This window comes from Pleurodeles waltl, chromosome 7, assembly GCF_031143425.1.
Source record: "Pleurodeles waltl isolate 20211129_DDA chromosome 7, aPleWal1.hap1.20221129, whole genome shotgun sequence".
Taxonomy (NCBI): Eukaryota; Metazoa; Chordata; class Amphibia; order Caudata; family Salamandridae; genus Pleurodeles; species Pleurodeles waltl.
In genome coordinates, this window is record NC_090446.1 from 2,876,408 (window position 1) to 2,895,407 (window position 19,000).

At 51.5% G+C, this 19,000-nt stretch overlaps 1 protein-coding gene across 3 annotated transcripts in view; it reads right to left on the reverse strand.

The window, feature by feature from the left end:
- Positions 1-15,096, reverse strand: part of LOC138303502 (uncharacterized) — a 57,239-nt gene extending 42,143 nt beyond the window's left edge. For 2 of the 3 annotated variants that reach the window (XM_069242684.1, XM_069242683.1), the window contains exons 1-3: positions 14,627-15,096; positions 11,610-11,720; positions 6,002-6,106 (exon numbers count right to left, since the gene is read on the reverse strand). In XM_069242684.1, the coding sequence (XP_069098785.1) occupies positions 6,002-6,106; positions 11,610-11,720; positions 14,627-14,675 (265 nt within the window). In that variant the 5' untranslated portion in view covers positions 14,676-15,096. The remainder of the gene's footprint in view (positions 1-6,001; positions 6,107-11,609; positions 11,721-14,626) is intronic. The other variant, XM_069242685.1, reaches the window with a different exon arrangement.
- Between the last annotated feature and the right edge of the window lie 3,904 nt (positions 15,097-19,000).

The following is a 19,000-nucleotide window of genomic DNA, read 5'->3' on the forward strand; positions in this document are numbered from 1 at the left end:
ATTATCAGGAGGACCTGCGGGGCCACACTGTTCCTAATTTGGTTAATGTAGGAAGTGGGCTCTGTATATACTATTTCAAAGTGAGAGATAGTGTGCACAGAGTCCAAGGGTTCCCCTTGGAGGTAAGATAGTGGCAAAAATAGATAATTCTAATGCTCTATTTTGTGGTAGTGTGATCGAGCAGTAGGCTTATCAGAGGGTAGTGTTAAGCATTTGTTGTACACACACAGGCAATAAATGAGGAACACACACTCAAAGACAATTCCAGGCCAATAGGTTTTTATATAGAAAAATATATTTTCTCAGTTTATTTTAAGAACCACATGTTCAAGATTTACAAGTAATACTTCAAATGAAAGGTATTTCACTTAGGTACTCCAGGAACTTTGAATAATCACAATATCATGTACAGTCTTGGTAAAAATGGCAATAAGCTATTTTAAAAGTGGACACAGTGCAAAGATTAACAGTTCCTGGGGGAGGTAAGTAAAGGTTAAGTTTGCAGATAAGTAAAATACTTACAAGTCTCAAAGTTGGGTCCAAGGTAGCCCACCGTTGGGGGTTCAAGGCAACCCCAAAGTTACCACACCAGCAGCTCAGGGCCGGTCAGGTGCAGAGGTCAAAGTGGTGCCCAAAACACATAGGGGGTCATTCTGACTCCCGCCGGCCGCGGTAACCGCAGGGCCGGCGGGAGCCGCCAGAATACCGCTGCGCGGTCAGAAGACCGCCGCGGTTATTCTGAGTTTCCCGCTGGGCGGGCGACCGCCAGAAGGCCGCCCGCCCGCCCAGCGGGAAACCCCCTTCCACGAGGATGCCGGCTCCGAATGGAGCCGGCGGAGTGGAAAGGGTGCGACGGGTGCAGTTGCACCTGTCGCGATTTTCAGTGTCTGCATGGCAGACACTGAAAATCTTGGTGGGGCCCTGTTACGGGGGCCCCACGACACCCCTTACCGCCATCCTGTTCCTGGCGGCCAAAACCGCCAGGAACAGGATGGCGTAAGGGGGTCGGAATCCCCATGGCGGCGCAGCTTGGATTCCCCAGGGCAGCGGGAAACCGGCGGTACACCGCTGGTTTCCCCTTTCTGACCGCGGCTGTACCGCCGCGGTCAGAATGCCCAGGGATGCACCGCCAGCCTGTTGGCGGTGCATCCGCGGTCCCCGGCCCGTCGGAATGACCCCCATAGACTTCAATGGAGAACAGGGGTGCCCCGGTTCCAGTCTGCAGCAGGTAAGTACCCGAGTCCTCGGGGGCAGACTAGGGGAGTTTTGTAGGGCACCGGGAGGGACAAAAGCAGGCACAGAAAGTACACCCTCAGCGGCTCAGGGGCGGTCGGGTGCAGAGTGCAAACAGGCATTAGGTTTTAGATAGGAAGTAATGGGGAGACCGGGGGTCCCTTCAACGATGCAGGCAGGCACTGGGGGGGCTCCTCAGGGTAGCCACCACATGGGCTAGACAGAGGGTTGCCTGGGGGTCGCCCCTGCACTGGAGTTCGGTTCCTTCAGGTCCTGGGGGCTGCGGGTGCAGTGTTGGTTCCAGGCGTCGGGTCCCTTGTTACAGGCAGTCACGGTCAGGGGGAGCCTCTGGATTTCCTCTGCAGGCGTCGCTGTGGGGGCTCAGGGGGGGTCATCTCTGGCTACTCACGGGCTCGCAGTCGCCGGGGAGTCCTACCTGAGGTGTTGGTTTTCCGCAGGGGGCGTCAGGTGCAGAGTGTGAAGTCTCACGCTTCCGGCGGGAAACGTGTAGTCTTTGAAAGTTGCTTCTTTGTTACAAAGAAGTTGCAGGTTTTGAACAGGGCCGCTGTTCATCGGAGTTTCTTGGTCCTGTAGTCCAGGGCAGTCCTCTGAGGCTTCAGAGGTCGCTGCTCCCTGTCGGATGCGTCGCTGGAGCAGGTTTTCGAAGTTGGAGACAGGCCGGTAGGGCTGGGGCCAAATCAGTTGTCGTCTTCCTCCTTCTCTGCAGGCTTGTAGGTCAGCAGTCCTTCTTTCTTCAGGTGGCAGGAATCTAGTTTCCTAGGTTCTGGGGAGCCCCTAAATACTGAATTTAGGGGTGTGTTTAGGTCTGGGAGGGCAGTAGACAATGGCTACTGTCCTTGAGGGTGGCTACACCCTCTTTGTGCCTCCTCCCTGTGGGGAGGGGGCACATCCCTAATCCCATTGGGGGAATCCTCCATCCACATGATGGAGGATTTCTAAAAGTAAGGGTCACCTAGGCTCGGGACAGCTTAGGGGCCGTCCTGACTGGAGGGTGACTCCTCATTGTTTTTCTCATTATCTCCTCCGGCCTTGCCGCCAGAAGTGGGGGCAGTGGCCGGAGGGGCGGGCATCTCCACTAGCTGCGATGCCCTAGGGCGCTGTAACAACAAGCATGAGCCTTTGAGGCTCACCGCCAGGTGTTACAGTTCCTGCAGGGGGAGGTGAGAAGCACCTCCACCCAGAGCAGGCTTTGTTCCTGGCCACAGAGTGACAAAGGCACTCTCCCCATGTGGCCAGCAACATGTCTGGTGTGTGGCAGGCTGGCAAAAACTAGTCAGCCCACACTGGAAGTCGGGTATGTTTTCAGGGGGCATCTCTAAGATGCCGTCTGGATGTATTTTACAATAAATTGCACACTGGCATCAGTGTGCATTTATTGTGCTGAGAAGTTTGATACCAAACTTCCCAGTTTTCAGTGTAGCCATTATGGTGCTGTGGAGTTTGTGTTTGACAAACTCGCAGACCATATACTCTTATGGCTACCCTGCACTTACAATGTCTAAGGTTTTGCTTAGACACTGTAGGGGCATAGTGCTCATGCACATATGCCCTCACCTGTGGTATAGTGCACCCTGCCTTAGGGCTGTAAGGCCTGCTAGAGGGGTGACTTATCTATACCTGTAGGCAGTGTGAGGTTGGCATGGCACTCTGAGGGGAGTGCCATGTCGACTTAGTCATTTTCTCCCCACCAGCACACACAAGCTGGCAAGGAGTGTGTCTGTGCTGAGTGAGGAGTCCCTAGGGTGGCATAAGACATGCTGCAGCCCTTAGAGACCTTCCCTGGCATCAGGGCCCTTACAAGGGACTTACCTGGGTCCCAGAGTTGTGCCAATTGTGGAAACAAAGGTACAGGCTAGGGAAAGAACACTGGTGCTGGGGCCTGGTTAGCAGGCCTCAGCACACTTTCAATTCAAAACATAGCATCAGCAAAGGCAAAAGGTCAGGGGGTAACCATGCCAAGGAGGCATTTCCTTTCAGTTAAGAACTGGGAAAACCACAGCAGACCTTGGAACCCAAGGCTGGAGCACTGGAGCATGGAGGAGAGGGCACCCTTGGAGGAAAGACGAGTACGGCTGATGGTTCGAAGGGAACAGGTCAAAGCTCCCGGCTGAGTAAAGACTGAGATGCAAGGGCTGGGGAAGATATTTCATGATGTTCTGATCCTTGCTTGACGAAGAAGGAGCGAGGCAGCTGTGTGGCACAGTAACCGACAGACCTGCGGCAGACGACATGTTGCTGCAATGAAAAGAAGCTCATGGGAGGAGCTGAAAAGGAGTCTGTGGTCTCAGAACTGACGAGGCAAGAGTTGGAGTGGAGCCACCTGGCCAAAGGTCGAAGAGTTGTTGAGAAGGGAACGTGCCAAGGGAAGACCAGCTGGAGAGAGGGTGATACTGATGCATCTTAGGCCCTGGTGATCGCGGGGGAGTGTGATGCACTTAGGTCTGTGATTAGACATCGTGTTATAGGCCAGATTTTATGTTCAAGTGTTTTGTCACTGGACATATGTTCTCTTGAGGAACCCTGTGTGTGTGGTAAAGTCTACGATATAATTATACGGTTACGCTTTTCTACATTTATATCTGGTCTGCTCACTTTAGGAGATTTCCTGGTGAACCGAGGGGATATATAACTTGGTGGTGCCATAATATGTGAAAATACACTTATTTTGGAGACATTTAATTGTGAGGCCCAACCAAGTGTTAGATGATTTTACTTTCCTTGACAATGTATTGGTATCACTTTTGTACCATACATGTAAAAAAACATGTTAAACTTTAGTAACATTGAAAGTGGAACTGCTACGCGTTGGAAACATCATACTATCCACGGATAAAACTGCTCCGGTGTTGATGCTGGTTCACGCCGTCCGTGTTTCGGAGCTGCAAGTGCCTTCATTTCACTTTTACACGTGTAGGAGCTAACGAACGGTTACGTTACAATGTGAAATGGTGGTGGTTTTACCTCATGTATTGTAGGGTATACGGTCTAGTGTTGCAAATGTTATAGAGATGGTGCTGGGACTATTGTTCGTTCGACAGGTGGCCACTGATAGCAAGGTAGGGTCAGTTGAAGGCGTCACACCGAAACGTGTTGGCCGGAGCTGCTTTTTTTAACACGTCATAAGCACAATAAATGATGGATTATAAAACCCACTTTAAGACTTGAGGCCGGATTCAGAACTCGGCGGACGGGTTACTCCGTTACAACGGTGAGAGATATCCCATCCATTGACATATAAATCACAGATGACATCATGGATTTAGATTTAAGCAGACGGGTTACTCCTCACAACGGTGAGAGATATCCCATCCATTGACATATAAATCCCAGATGACATCATGGATTTAGATTTAAGCAGACGGGTTACTCCTCACAACGGTGAGATATCCCATCCATTGAAACATAAATCCCATAGGACATCATGGATTTAGATTTAAGCAGACGGGTTACTCCTCACAACGGTGAGAGATATCCCATCCATTGACATATAAATCCCAGATGACATCATGGATTTAGATTTAAGCAGACGGGTTACTCCTCACAACGGTGAGATATCCCATCCATTGAAACATAAATCCCATAGGACATCATGGATTTAGATTTAAGCAGACGGGTTACTCCTCACAACGGTGAGATATCCCATCCATTGAAACATAAATCCCATAGGACATCATGGATTTAGATTTAAGCAGACGGGTTACTCCTCACAACGATGAGAGATATCCCATCCATTGACATATAAATCCCATAGGACATCATGGATTTAGATTTAAGCAGACGGGTTACTCCTCACAACGATGAGAGATATCCCATCCATTGACATATAAATCCCAGATGACATCATGGATTTAGATTTAAGCAGACGGGTTACTCCTCACAACGGTGAGAGATATCCCATCCATTGACATATAAATCCCAGATGACATCATGGATTTAGATTTAAGCAGACGGGTTACTCCTCACAACGGTGAGATATCCCATCCATTGAAACATAAATCCCATAGGACATCATGGATTTAGATTTAAGCAGACGGGTTACTCCTCACAACGGTGACAGATATCCCATCCATTGACATATAAATCCCAGAGGACATCGTAGATTTCTGTTTTGGCGGATGAGATATCTGTGACCTTTGTGATGAAGTAACCCGTCTGCCAGATTCTACATTTTCCTATAAGGACTTTTGTGTCTGCGTCCTGCATGTGTGTATATTAAACGCACGAAGTGCTGCCTTCTCTGACGCTCAACATGTTATTGTTTTGTAATCCATCAGTTATTAGGATGTATGATTCCCATCTGTGAAGAAGGAGAGCTTCACAGCGCTAGACCTCTTAGGTAGTTGATGACTGACTGCCACCGGTACATAATGAATCCCGATGATCGACAGTCATCAGGCAACAACCAATGCCGGCGAGCAGGTCCCCGGGTGACTGAGTACCGGCAGGCAGGTCACAGCAGCAAGTCCAGGCACCTGGTGTTGCCTGCGTGTTACACCCGGCGGGTGGCAGCAGGTTGGACCAGCTGAAGTTTATTGATGAAACATCTGATTGTTGGGTTTCACTAACAGAGGCCTACATCAGTCAGCTGCGCTAACAAAGGGTGCAGTGAGAGATGGGATTCAACGAGGCGCTCATAATCCAGGCTTTTCTTAAATACCTTTCCTGCTGGTTCTTAAAAACATATAACGGTTTTCAGTGTCATTTTTGCTTTGCGCTTTCCAGGGATTGCGCTTTAATGTTTGCTGACCTGAGCCAGGACCATTGTGTGCTTCACTCTCCGCGGTGCCCACGTCATCCCTCCAGTCCTGGCGCCCACTGAAGACCGCTTCATGCTCAGTGCTCGCAAATGCTGCTAAAAAAATAAAAAACAATGTTTTATGCTTCAAAAGTTTTAGTATTTACAGGGAGGAATCTTTTTGAGTATGCATGCACAGCAAAATATGCTTCTGGAACCAGGGGGAGCCATGAAAACACAGACAAAGTTATGAAACATGTAACAAAGAACATGACATGTTATGAGCCCTGATCCCTCCGGTGTGGAAGAGCCCCCTGGACTAGGCTGAGCCCACTCAGAGGAACCACCACTGTGAGGGCCCAGTGAGGGATCATGCCACAAACCAATGCTTGGTGAGGGGCCCCTTAGAAACCCACGAGGGGTTTCCCTTTCTGGAGGCAGGGCTTCTAGAAACAAGGGTACCTGATGGTTCTGGTGAGTCAACACTGTCCTGGGCCAACAGCGATGACCCTGGCAAGAGATGCACTTGCCCTTTGTAGAGAACTTTAAGTGGCGACTCTACTCGCTATGTGAACTGATGTCACGCTACAGCACGCAGCGGAACTGATGTCACGCTACAGCACAGCGGAACTGATGTCACGCTACAGCGCGCAGCGGAACTGATGTCACGCTACAGCATGCAGCGGAACTGATGTCACGCTACAGCATGCAGCGGAACTGATGTCACGCTACAGCACAGCGGAACTGATGTCACGCTACAGCACAGCGGAACTGATGTCACGCTACAGCACAGCGGAACTGATGTCACGCTACAGCACGCAGCGGAACTGATGTCACGCTACAGCATGCAGCGGAACTGATGTCACGCTACAGCACAGCGGAACTGATGTCACGCTACAGCATGCAGCGGAACTGATGTCACGCTACAGCACAGCGGAACTGATGTCACGCTACAGCGCGCAGCGGAACTGATGTCACGCTACAGCACAGCGGAACTGATGTCACGCTACAGCGCGCAGCGGAACTGATGTCACGCTACAGCATGCAGCGGAACTGATGTCACGCTACAGCACAGCGGAACTGATGTCACGCTACAGCACAGCGGAACTGATGTCACGCTACAGCACAGCGGAACTGATGTCACGCTACAGCACGCAGCGGAACTGATGTCACGCTACAGCATGCAGCGGAACTGATGTCACGCTACAGCACAGCGGAACTGATGTCACGCTACAGCATGCAGCGGAACTGATGTCACGCTACAGCACAGCGGAACTGATGTCACGCTACAGCATGTAATGGAACTGATGTCAAGCTACAGCACGCAGTGGAACTGATGTCACGCTACAGCACGCAGCAGAACTGATGTCACGCTACAGCATGTAATGGAACTGATGTCACGCTACAGCATGCAGCGGAACTGATGTCACGCTACAGCACAGCGGAACTGATGTCACGCTACAGCATGCAGCGGAACTGATGTCACGCTACAGCACAGCGGAACTGATGTCACGCTACAGCATGTAATGGAACTGATGTCAAGCTACAGCACGCAGTGGAACTGATGTCACGCTACAGCACGCAGCAGAACTGATGTCAAGCTACAGCATGTAATGGAACTGATGTCACGCTACAGCGTGCAGCGGAACTGATGTCAAGCTACAGCACACAGCGGAACTGATGTCAAGCTACAGCGTGTAATGGAACTGATGTCACGCTACAGCACGCAGCAGAACTGATGTCACGCTACAGTGCACAGTGGAACTGATGTCAAGCTACAGCGTGTAATGGAACTGATGTCACGCTACAGCACGCAGTGGAACTGATGTCACGCTACAGCACGCAGCGGAACTGATGTCACGCTACAGCGCGCAGCGGAACTGATGTCAAGCTGAAGCACGCAGCGGAACTGATGTCACGCTACAGCACGCAGTGGAACTGATGTCACGCTACAGCGCGCAGCGGAACTGATGTCAAGCTAAAGCACAGCGGAACTGATGTCACACTACAGCACGCAGCAGAACTGATGTCAAGCTACAGCGCGCAGCGGAACTGATGTCACGCTACAGCATGTAATGGAACTGATGTCACGCTACAGCACGCAGCGGAACCGATGTCACGCTACAGCACGCAGCGGAACTGATGTCAAGCTACAGCATGTAATGGAACTGATGTCAAGCTACAGCACGCAGCAGAACTGATGTCAAGCTACAGCATGTAATGGAACTGATGTCAAGCTACAGCGTGTAATGGAACTGATGTCACGCTACAGTGCGCAGTGGAACTGATGTCAAGCTACAGCGTGTAATGGAACTGATGTCACGCTACAGCACGCAGTGGAACTGATGTCACGCTACAGCACGCAGCGGAACTGATGTCACGCTACAGCGCGCAGCGGAACTGATGTCAAGCTGAAGCACGCAGCGGAACTGATGTCAAGCTAAAGCGCAGCGGAACTGATGTCACACTACAGCACGCAGCAGAACTGATGTCAAGCTACAGCGCGCAGCGGAACTGATGTCACGCTACAGCATGTAATGGAACTGATGTCAAGCTACAGCACGCAGCAGAACTGATGTCAAGCTACAGCATGTAATGGAACTGATGTCAAGCTACAGCACGCAGCAGAACTGATGTCACGCTACAGTGCGCAGTGGAACTGATGTCAAGCTACAGTGTGTAATGGAACTGATGTCACGCTACAGCACGCAGCGGAACTGATGTCAAGCTAAAGCGCAGCGGAACTGATGTCAAGCTACAGCATGTAATGGAACTGATGTCAAGCTACAGCACGCAGCAGAACTGATGTCACGCTACAGTGCGCAGTGGAACTGATGTCAAGCTACAGCGTGTAATGGAACTGATGTCACCCTACAGCACGCAGCGGAACTGATGTCAAGCTACAGCACGCAGCGGAACTGATGTCAAGCTACAGCACGCAGCGGAACTGATGTCACGCTACAGCACGCAGCGGAACTGATGTCACGCTACAGCACGCAGCGGAACTGATGTCACGCTACAGCACGCAGCGGAACTGATGTCACGCTACAGCACGCAGCGGAACTGATGTCACGCTACAGCGCACAGGGCTCCTCAGAACAAGAATAGCTATAAACAAAGGGCGGGGCAGAGAAACTCTTGAGAAAAGACAGGCTGTAGGTTCACAGGCTGGGGGTTCAAAGGATGGGGTTCACAGGCTGGGAGGGTTCAAACGATGGGGTTCACAAGCTGGGGGTTCAAAGGCTGGGGGTTCAGAGACTGGAGGTTCAGAAGCTGGGAGTTCAGAGGCTGGGGGTTCACACGCTGGGGTTTCAAAGACTGGGGGTTCACAGGCTGGGGGTTCAATGGATGAGGTTCACAGGCTGGGGGTTCAAAGGATGGGGTTCACAAGCTGGGGGTTCAAAGGCTGGGGGTTCAAAGGCTGGGGGTTCACAGGCTGGAGGTTCAGAAGCTGGGGGTTCAGAGGCTGGGGGTTCACAGGTTGGAGGTTCACAGGCTGGGGGTTCAAAGGCTGGGGGTTCAAAGGCTGGGGTTCACAGGCGGGAGGTTCAGAAGCTGGGGGTTCAGAGGCTGGGGGTTCACAGGTTGGAGGTTCACAGGCTGGGGATTCAAAGGCTGGGGTTCACAAGCTGGGGGTTCACAGGCTGGGGTTCACAGGCTGGGGGTTCACAGGCTGGGGGTTCACAGACTGGGACACAAATGCAGAAACAATACGAGAATCACTGGTATTCCTGCATCATTCTGAGGTAACCCTGAATCCATCTGTACATGATCTTCAAAGAGACCAGACATCAGACTGCGGCCGAGCAGTTGATTGAGTTTCCAAAATCATTTTCACACAAGCAGCTCAAGGACTTGCAACTGGCAGCAGAAGGAGGAGCTCAGCTAAAGGAGAAGGAGATCTCACTGTAAGGTCGTCCGGAAGCAGCGGAATCAGGCTCTGGTGAGGAAGGTTGGACAACACACCAGGGAGAAGTGTCTGTACCCCTGGGAACTGCACCCCCGGGGACCCAGATACCACAGGGGTACACACAAGAGAGCCTGGAGACCCTGTGCCCCCGATGCCCTCTGGCTGTGGAACCATCACCACTGCAGAGGTCTGCAGGACAGAGGGGGCACCCCTGGGACCTCTAGACATCTGTTTCTGCAGTGACTTGGTAAGTGTGAATAGTTCAATGATTACAACTAGCAGAGAGTTCATTCCAGGAGCTGCAGTGAGCTGCACTGCAAGTATCAGTCCACACTAGGAGCTCTCCTGGTTCAGGTTCACCCTCTGACGGAGGAAGCATTCCAGATGGAGATGTAAGCATCTGTCCTGCATCTCTGACTTCTTCTCGCCTCTGGGAGAAGGAGCTGAAATCCCCTGCTGACCTGTACCCGCCGCAAGTCCTGCTTCTCTGAGTGATGGATTGGTGGTGGGGTCTGCTTCACCCCACCTCTGAGGACTCCCACGGGGCCCCCCCAGACTGCGAAGGGCTCCCCCACAATCCCTTCCGCAGTCCAGACGGGCCAACAAGAATCAGAGGGCTGGGGGGCTCCAGCAGACCCCCAGTGATGAGATATAGGGTTGGCCAACCCTACCACCCGCGAGCCGGGCTGCCTCTGGGTCCCTTGTTTCAGCCGCTCTGCGGTTCCAGTCACCGGGGCGGGTTAGTAGTCACCAAGAAGTAACCAGCAGAGCCCACAGCACACACCAGGTGGACCTCGCAGGGCTCTATGCTATGCATGGATGGAAGAGGGCTCAGGCTCTGAAACACCTGGGAGAACTGATTATCACATTCAATGACATCACATGAAGTAACAGTACAAGGCAGGTGGCGTCAGTACCAAAACCCCGTTACAGTACCCAGCTGCTCTCATCAAATAAAGCGGTTTTATTCGAGTTCCCCCATGGTGAGATGTCTCCCTCACACCTCTACAGCCCCCAGAAGCTGCTCGGCATCAGACTGAGGTCCAGCGTGAGCTGTATTTAGAGATCAGGCGCTAGCTGTTCTCAGTGGGAGGTAGCCTGCTGTGAATGAGAGCTTGAGGTGAGTGAGTTCCAAGGCAATGAGTGAGGCTGGGGGAGAAGGCCAGAAGCGGCTCTAGCATGAAGGGACTGAGTGCTCCAGGAGAACTCCTTGCTACCCTCATCAGTCTTTATATGAAACGCCTGCTCAGCACAGGCCTGCTGGGGAGGATGTGAGCCTTGATTGTCCCCTTGGAGAATGAGAGCCCAGAAGGGTGGGATCAGGGGACACTGCAGGCATGCCATGTTTCCAGACGTGTTCCTCGCTCTTTCAATCTCCCTTACGATGCAACCTGGCACCTTCATGAGCATGGACAGGAGGTGCTCTCTTCAGTTCCCTAGAGTCAGACAATGACATCCCAGGGAGCCGAAGGATGTAGATGTCCTTCCATTCAGGGACTGAGCCTTTTACCCTGAGGAGGGGCCTTAACGTGCCCGATGTCGAATACACAAGATTTACACATAAAGAAGCGTGCATAGAGAGCTGTGCCCATACACGATGACAGCAGACCTGCACCTTCGGACAGTTCTTGTGCACAGAGCCCTGGGGCCCAGACTAGTCGCAGTAACTCCCTGTGTCGCATTCACAGAGATCCTTCCTGGAGGTCTCACCTGCAGCTGTGTGCATTCTGTCCTCCACCTCCGAGCCCTGGAAGCCCCCAGAGCAGAGGGCTGCCTCTTCTTTAGGTCTCAATGAAAAGATTGCTGTGGCAATCACAGGGCCTGTTATGAGAAAAGACACTGTAAAAGGAGAAAAACCAGCAACTGTTGTAAAATGGAGCAAATGGTACCACAGCGGCTGACTCTGTTCTGGCTCAGAAACACCTGCTACTGATATGGAACTGGCAATCTTCGTTAGCTGCGCAGTGACGTCATATTTATTCGCCCTTAAAGAATTCTACACTAGACTCTGATGTTCTTGTCGACCACCGGCCCATCACACATCGACCATTCAATGGCAAGAGCACTGAAAAAGCAGTTCATGTTCAATTCCAAGATCAGATCAATGCTAACCTCTCCTGCATGACTGCCAGCCACGCTGTAGGTCATAACACTTCCTAGAGACGACTACCTTACACATCGTAGATGATGACCTCCTGACCACAGATGAAGATGCTCTCTGGCTCCTGATACTGCTCAGCTGCCTTCGATACAGTCCGCCATCCTAAGCGTACACACACCCTGGAGTCTCGAATGTCCTTCACTGGTTCACCTCCTCCCTTTCCGACCAACACAGTTTGTACACTTGGGCACATCGAGGTCACAAAAGGTCCCTATCGTCTGTAGAGTACTCCAGGGCTCCAAACTCTGTCCTGTTATGTTCAGCAGATACATTGAGCCGTTCGCTGCTTTAGTCACAGATAAGTGCACCAAGATTCACCAATATGCCGATGTCACACGACTTTGCATGAAAGTCTCCTCTGCCTCAGACATCCAAAGCCTCAAGCACTGCCTCCACATCACCCAGACCTGGATATCCCGCGACTACCTGAAGCTCGGCACAAACAAGGCAGAATTCCTATTATTTGCCAAGAACAGCAAACAAGAAATAGTACAAACATGGCTGAATGAGAAGAACCTTGATGGCTTTGAATCACAGCTTTCACTGAATGCCAAGTTACTTGGATTCACCCCGGCCACCAACCTCTCCCTCAGGGAACACAATGCCAAAAAACAAAGACGGCCTGATGCCAACTCTCCCTTCTGGAGAAAGTGGAACAGTTTCTCCAGAAAGTGAGTTCAGTTCAGAACCACTGTTCGGGCCCTTGTGCTCTTGCATCTGGATGTGGACAATGCCCTACCCCCGACCTTCACTCTGGCGCCCCCCAAGGGCCCCCAACGCGCTGGAGACGCCTCATCCAGGGCCGGAAGGAATATGATCACATTACTCCCGATCCTGAGGGAACTCCACTGGCTGCCCTTCCCAGTGCACATCCTCTTACGAGGCCAGCTGCATCATGTACAAAGACACCGCGGCCAGCACCCACCGATCCTGCAGGCCACTATCACTGGTGGCTCCTGGCACACCCCCAGCCGGGACAACACTAGACTGCAGACTAACGAGGGCATTAAGAAAAAACCGGAAGCAGGCATTTTCCATTTATACACTCAGAATCTGGAACAACACCCCCATGTCCATCCGGACTGCTCTTAAGCTGCTCCACTTTACGAAAGAGTTGAAAACTCCCTGCTTTAAAGAACACTACGTCACACTGCATTAACAGTCTACAGCCCATTCTCCTCTTCTAGTAATCAATGACTTCAAACAAATCCAAGATTTGTAAAGCACTGCAAATCACCTGTGAGGGTCTCAAGGCGCTGAATTGTAGTCACGGGGATAGTAAGTGATTTGCCCAGAGTCACAGGATGTTCAGCCGAACCTGGTTCCCCAGCTCCGAGGTCTTGCTCAGGCTGGTGCACCACAACCTCTCTTTATACCCGTCTCTGACCACGTACAGTGCTCGTGCTGCCTCTTGCGAGGGAAGCGCTATAGAAATACAACATACATAAAAGCATTCAACTGAAACCTAGACCTGTCCTGGGAAAGGACAACTGCTCACCACCCACAGAGCACTGGGGTCATTTAAAGAAGCAGGAAAACAACACTGAGGTGAACAACAAGAAAAGACTCCACACCTCTGGCACCAAATACAATTTCCAGCATTTTGTGGCCTCTGGCTCCTGAGCAAGATAGGAAAGTTCCTTCTCACTGTGCACTTTAGAAAACTCTGCATAAACTCTGCATGTGTGTCCTTCTCACCGGCCTGCACACACAATGCACATATTCACACTATGGTAGACAACACTTTCATATGAATTTGTGAGAGAACAACAGTTGTTAATCTTCGAAATAATATCTTAGCCACCACAAACAAAAAAGGAGGGAACCTGCCCCTGAAGCATTTATCTGAAGAAATCCAGGCAGTACAAAGGCCACGTTTACAACTAAAACACATACATCCTAAAACAAAGAGTTTGCTAATTCAGAGACAAAGTTATGGACTGGTGATATTTTATATTTTCGCCCAGATACTGAGTAATTTAGGATAAATTATAAGGAGTCCTGGAAAATAAACTATTTCTCTGCTTACAGCATTCACTACAAATAGAGGTAAAAGCCCTTGTCACTTCTATCTTCACTAAACCGGGGAATACTGAGAGCTTTTATTGATAGCGTGGCAAGGCTACTGTCTGCAGCTGGAAGTGTGGGACACACCGCCCCTCGTGTTCTGTCCAGTGCCCTCTGCCCTGTCATGCCTCTCATGGGTGTGCAACAGGAGTTATTCTTCTCATTTCTGGCCTGAAATTCAGTGTTTCATTTAAACCTTACACAGAGCAAAAGAACAAACTCTGTAATTCATAACACTGAGGAGATTACTGTATCTGCTGCAGAAATCTAGGCCTACCCTGAACTTCCTCAGTTCTACTCCTGCTGTGCAGCCTCTCATCCTTCCTACGTCGATAAAATGACAGTAAGATCTAGTATCTCTCTCTCTGACAGACTCTAGAGTGACAGGCACCTTGGTACAACAGACTTCACACATGACAGAAACCAGGTGTCACTTTTCATGATTTTCGCACAGGGATCGGCAACAGCTATTCAAACATTACAAAGGGAGACACTTCACCCAGGGAGTAGACGGCCTCTTGGATCCCCTTCATCACAATCTTGTACATTTCCTCCTGCCAGAGGTACAAAAGCTTCCACTCTTCGTCAGAGAAACAGGCAGCAACATCACTGAATGCGCGCGGACCCTGCAACTGCAAGATGAATATCAGATTTATCAAAGGCGACAAGTGAAGTACAGGTTCTACAGAGAGCGAGGAGATTCACGTGCACCAGAAACAGAACTGATGTTCTGTGGGTAATAGAGCAGTGTGCCCTCACGGCTGGGTCAATTCTGAACATCTCACAAGCGGTGCACAATACAGTGTGCAACACACCTCTGTACTCCCACACTCTGCACACAGAGCTGCATGCCCTTACACTCTCAGGCCACGTGTGAGCACCTAAGATGCAGTGCACGGCACACATCTGTGCAGTAACACTCTGTATACAGAGCTGTGTGCCCTTACACTCTCAGACAAGGTATGAACACCTCAGGAGCAGTGCATGACACACCTCTGTACTCTCACACTCTGCACACAGAACTGTGTGCCCTTACACTCTCAGGCCAGGCGTCAACACCTCAGGAGCAGTGCACAATACACCTCTGTGCTCTCACAGTCTGCACACAGAGCTGCGTGCCCTTACACTCTCAGGCCAGGCATGAACACCTCAGGAGCAGTGCACAACACACCTCTGTGCATTAACACTCTGCACACGGAGCTGTGTGCCCTTACACTCTCAGGCCACGTGTGAGCACCTCAGGAGCAGTGCACAACACACCTCTGTGCATTAACACACTGCACCCAGAGTTGTGTGCCCTTACACTCTCAGGCCAGGCATGAACACCTCAGGAGCAGTGCACAACACACCTCTGTACTCTCACACTCTCCGCACAGAGCTGTGTGCCCTTACACTCTCGGACAAGGTATGAACACCTAAGAAGCAGTGCACGACACACCTCTGTGCATTAACACTCTGCACACAGAGCTGTGTGCGCTTACACTCTCGGACAAGGTATGAACACCTCAGGAGCAGTGCACGACACACCTCTGTGCATTAATACTCTGCATACACAGATGTGTGCCCTTACACTCTCAGGGCAGGTATGAACACCTCAGGAGCAGTGCACAACACACCTCTGTGCTCTCACACTCTGCACACAGAGCTGAATGCCCTTACACTCTCAGGCCACGTGTGAGCACCTAAGATGCAGTGCACGACACACCTCTGTGCATTAACACACTGCACACAGAGCTGTGTGCCCTTACACTCTCAGGCCAGGCATGAACACCTCAGGAGCAATGCACAACACACCTCTGTGCATTAACACTCTGCATACACAGCTGTGTGCCCTTACACTCTCAGGCCACGTGTGAGCACCTAAGATGCAGTGCACGACACACCTCTGTGCATTAACACACTGCACACAGAGCTGTGTGCCCTTACACTCTCAGGCCAGGCATGAACACCTCAGAAGCAGTGCACAAGACACATCTGTGCATTACCACACTGCATACACAGCTGTGTGCCCTTACACTCTCAGGGCAGGAATGAACATCTCAGAAGTAGTGCACAACACACCTCTGTGCTCTCACACTCTGCACACAGAGCTGCATGCCCTTACACTCTCAGGCCACGTGTGAGCACTTCAGATGCAGTGCACGACACACCTCTGTGCATTAACACACTGCACACAGAGCTGTGTGCCCTTACACTCTCAGACAAGGTATGAACACCTCAGAAGCGGTGCACAATACAATGTGCAACACACCTCTGTACTCTCACACTCTGTACACAGAGCTGCGTGCCCTTACACTCTCAGGCCACGTGTGAGCACCTAAGATGCAGTGCACGACACACCTCTGCGCATTAACACACTGCACACAGAGCTGTGTGCCCTTATACTCTCAGGGCAGGTCTGAACACCTCAGGAGCAGTGCACAAGGCACATCTGTGCAATAACACTCTGCACACAGAGCTGCGTGCCCTTACACTCTCAGGCCACTTATGAACACCTCAGAAGCAGTGCACAACACACCTCTGTGCATTAATACTCTGCACACAGAACTGTGTTCTTACACTCTCAGGCCAGGTATGAACACGTCAGAAGCAGTGCACGACACACCTCTGTGCATTAATACTCTGCATACACAGATGTTTGCCCTTACGCTCTCAGAGCAGGTATGAACACCTCAGGAGCAGTGCACGACACACCTCTGTGCATTAATACTCTGCATACACAGATGTGTGCCCTTACACTCTCAGGGCAAGTATGAACACCTCAGAAGCAGTGCACAAGACACAGCTTTACATTACCACACTGCACACAGAGCTGTGTGCCCTTACACTCTCAGGCCAGGTGTGAACACCTCAGAAGCAGTGCACGACCCACCTCAGTGCATTAACACTGCACGCAGAGCTGTGTGCTCTTACACTCACAGGTCAGGTGTGAACATCTCAGAATCATTGCACGACACACCTCTGTGCATTAATACTCCGCAGACACAGCTGTGTGCCCTTACACTCTCAGGGCAGGTATGAACATCTCAGAAGTGGTGCACAAGACACATCTGTGCATTAACACTCTGCGCAGAGTTGCTTCAGTTTCCTCGAATGGAGTTTGTATTTTCACACAGCAATAGAGGGTAGATGGTAGAATCAGAGAAAAAGTCCTCCTCACCCAGCATTTCTACGTTTCCTGCTTGTCAAGAACATCCACATTCAGGAGAAGTCGACCACTTGGCTAGTGCTTTGCTGTGGTTATTTCATGATCCAAATAAATCAACAGTTATCATGCTCACAGCAGCTTCCTCAGGGCATGCGACTCACCTGACTGGCTCCCTGCCTGGACATGCTTGTTCCCTGTCCGTATATAGCCCGGTGCACTGCACAGCGACACAGCCTGGTGCACTGCACAGACACACAGCCTGGTGCACTGCACAGACACACAACTAGGTGCACCGCAGACACACAGCCTAGTGCATCTGGTGCACTGCACAGACACACAACCTAGTGCACTGCACAGACACACGGCTCAGACTGGTGCAGTGCACAGACACGCAACCTAGTGCACTGCACAGACACACCGCTCAGACTGGTGCAGTGCACAGACACGCAACCCAGTGCACTGCACAGACACACAGCTCAGACTGGTGCAGTGCACAGACACACAACCTAGTGCACTGCACAGGCACACAAACAGGTGCACTGCACAGACACACAACCAGGTGCACTGCACAGACACACAAACAGGTGCACTGCACAGACACACAACCAGGTGCACTGCACAGACACACAAACAGGTGCACTGCACAGACACACAGCCCGGTGCACTGCACAGACACATGGCCTGGTGCACTGCACAGTCACACAACCCAGTGCACTGCACAGACACACAGCTCAGACCGGTGCAGTTCACAGACACACAGCCCGTTGCACTGAACAGACACACAGCCCAGTGCATCTGTTGCACTGCAGACACACAACCAGGTGCACTGCACAGACACACAACCAGGTGCACTGCACAGACACACAACCAGGTGCACTGCACAGACACACAGCCCGGTGCACTGCACAGACACACAGCCCGGTGCACTGCACAGACACACGGCCTGGTGCACTGCACAGACATACAACCCAGTGCACTGCACAGACACACAGCTCAGACCGGTGCAGTTCACAGACACACAGCCCGTTGCACTGAACAGGCTCCCAGGTCTCAGCTATCTCTTTGTTCAGCTTCAGCAAGGGGTCTTGGCGCATGCGCAGACATCGGATACTATCCATCTGAGCATGCGCATTTTTACTAACGATAAGCAGAGCATGCGTGCAGTCACGATGTCAGTAGATGTGCGCGTGCGCAGTCCGGTGCGCGGCGTGATGCAGAAACACTGCTTTCTCCTGATTTCCTCTCTGTGTTTATGCTCTGAGCGCGCCACCGTGAGCCAAGGGCGCATGCGCACAAATCAGATACTATTCTCAGCTGTAGCACAGCTTGTGCGCATGCTCAATACGACGTGACAGCTTAGCGTTTATGCGCAGGGCCTTTGTCGGCCATCCCGTCATGAACTTGCTCAGCGTGCCCGCGCTTTCCTACATCTGCGCATGCTCCCAGTGCTGTCACCGCACTGCTGCGCATGCTCCTTGTGATCTCATTGCTGCGCATGTCCTGTGTGGGCTCGCCTCCTCTGCACTGATGCGCATGCGCACTGGAGCCTGAGCGATCTGTGCCGCTCTTTCCTACGCACGTGGCTGAGCAGCAACGAGGATTACACTCTCCTTGCTATTTTCTTTAAATCTCCCACTTTCCACTTCTGAGAGCAGACACGAGTTCCTACTGTGCCCTGAGCGGTCTCCTGGGGTTTGCATGACCTGGTGTGTAATGTTTGCAGGC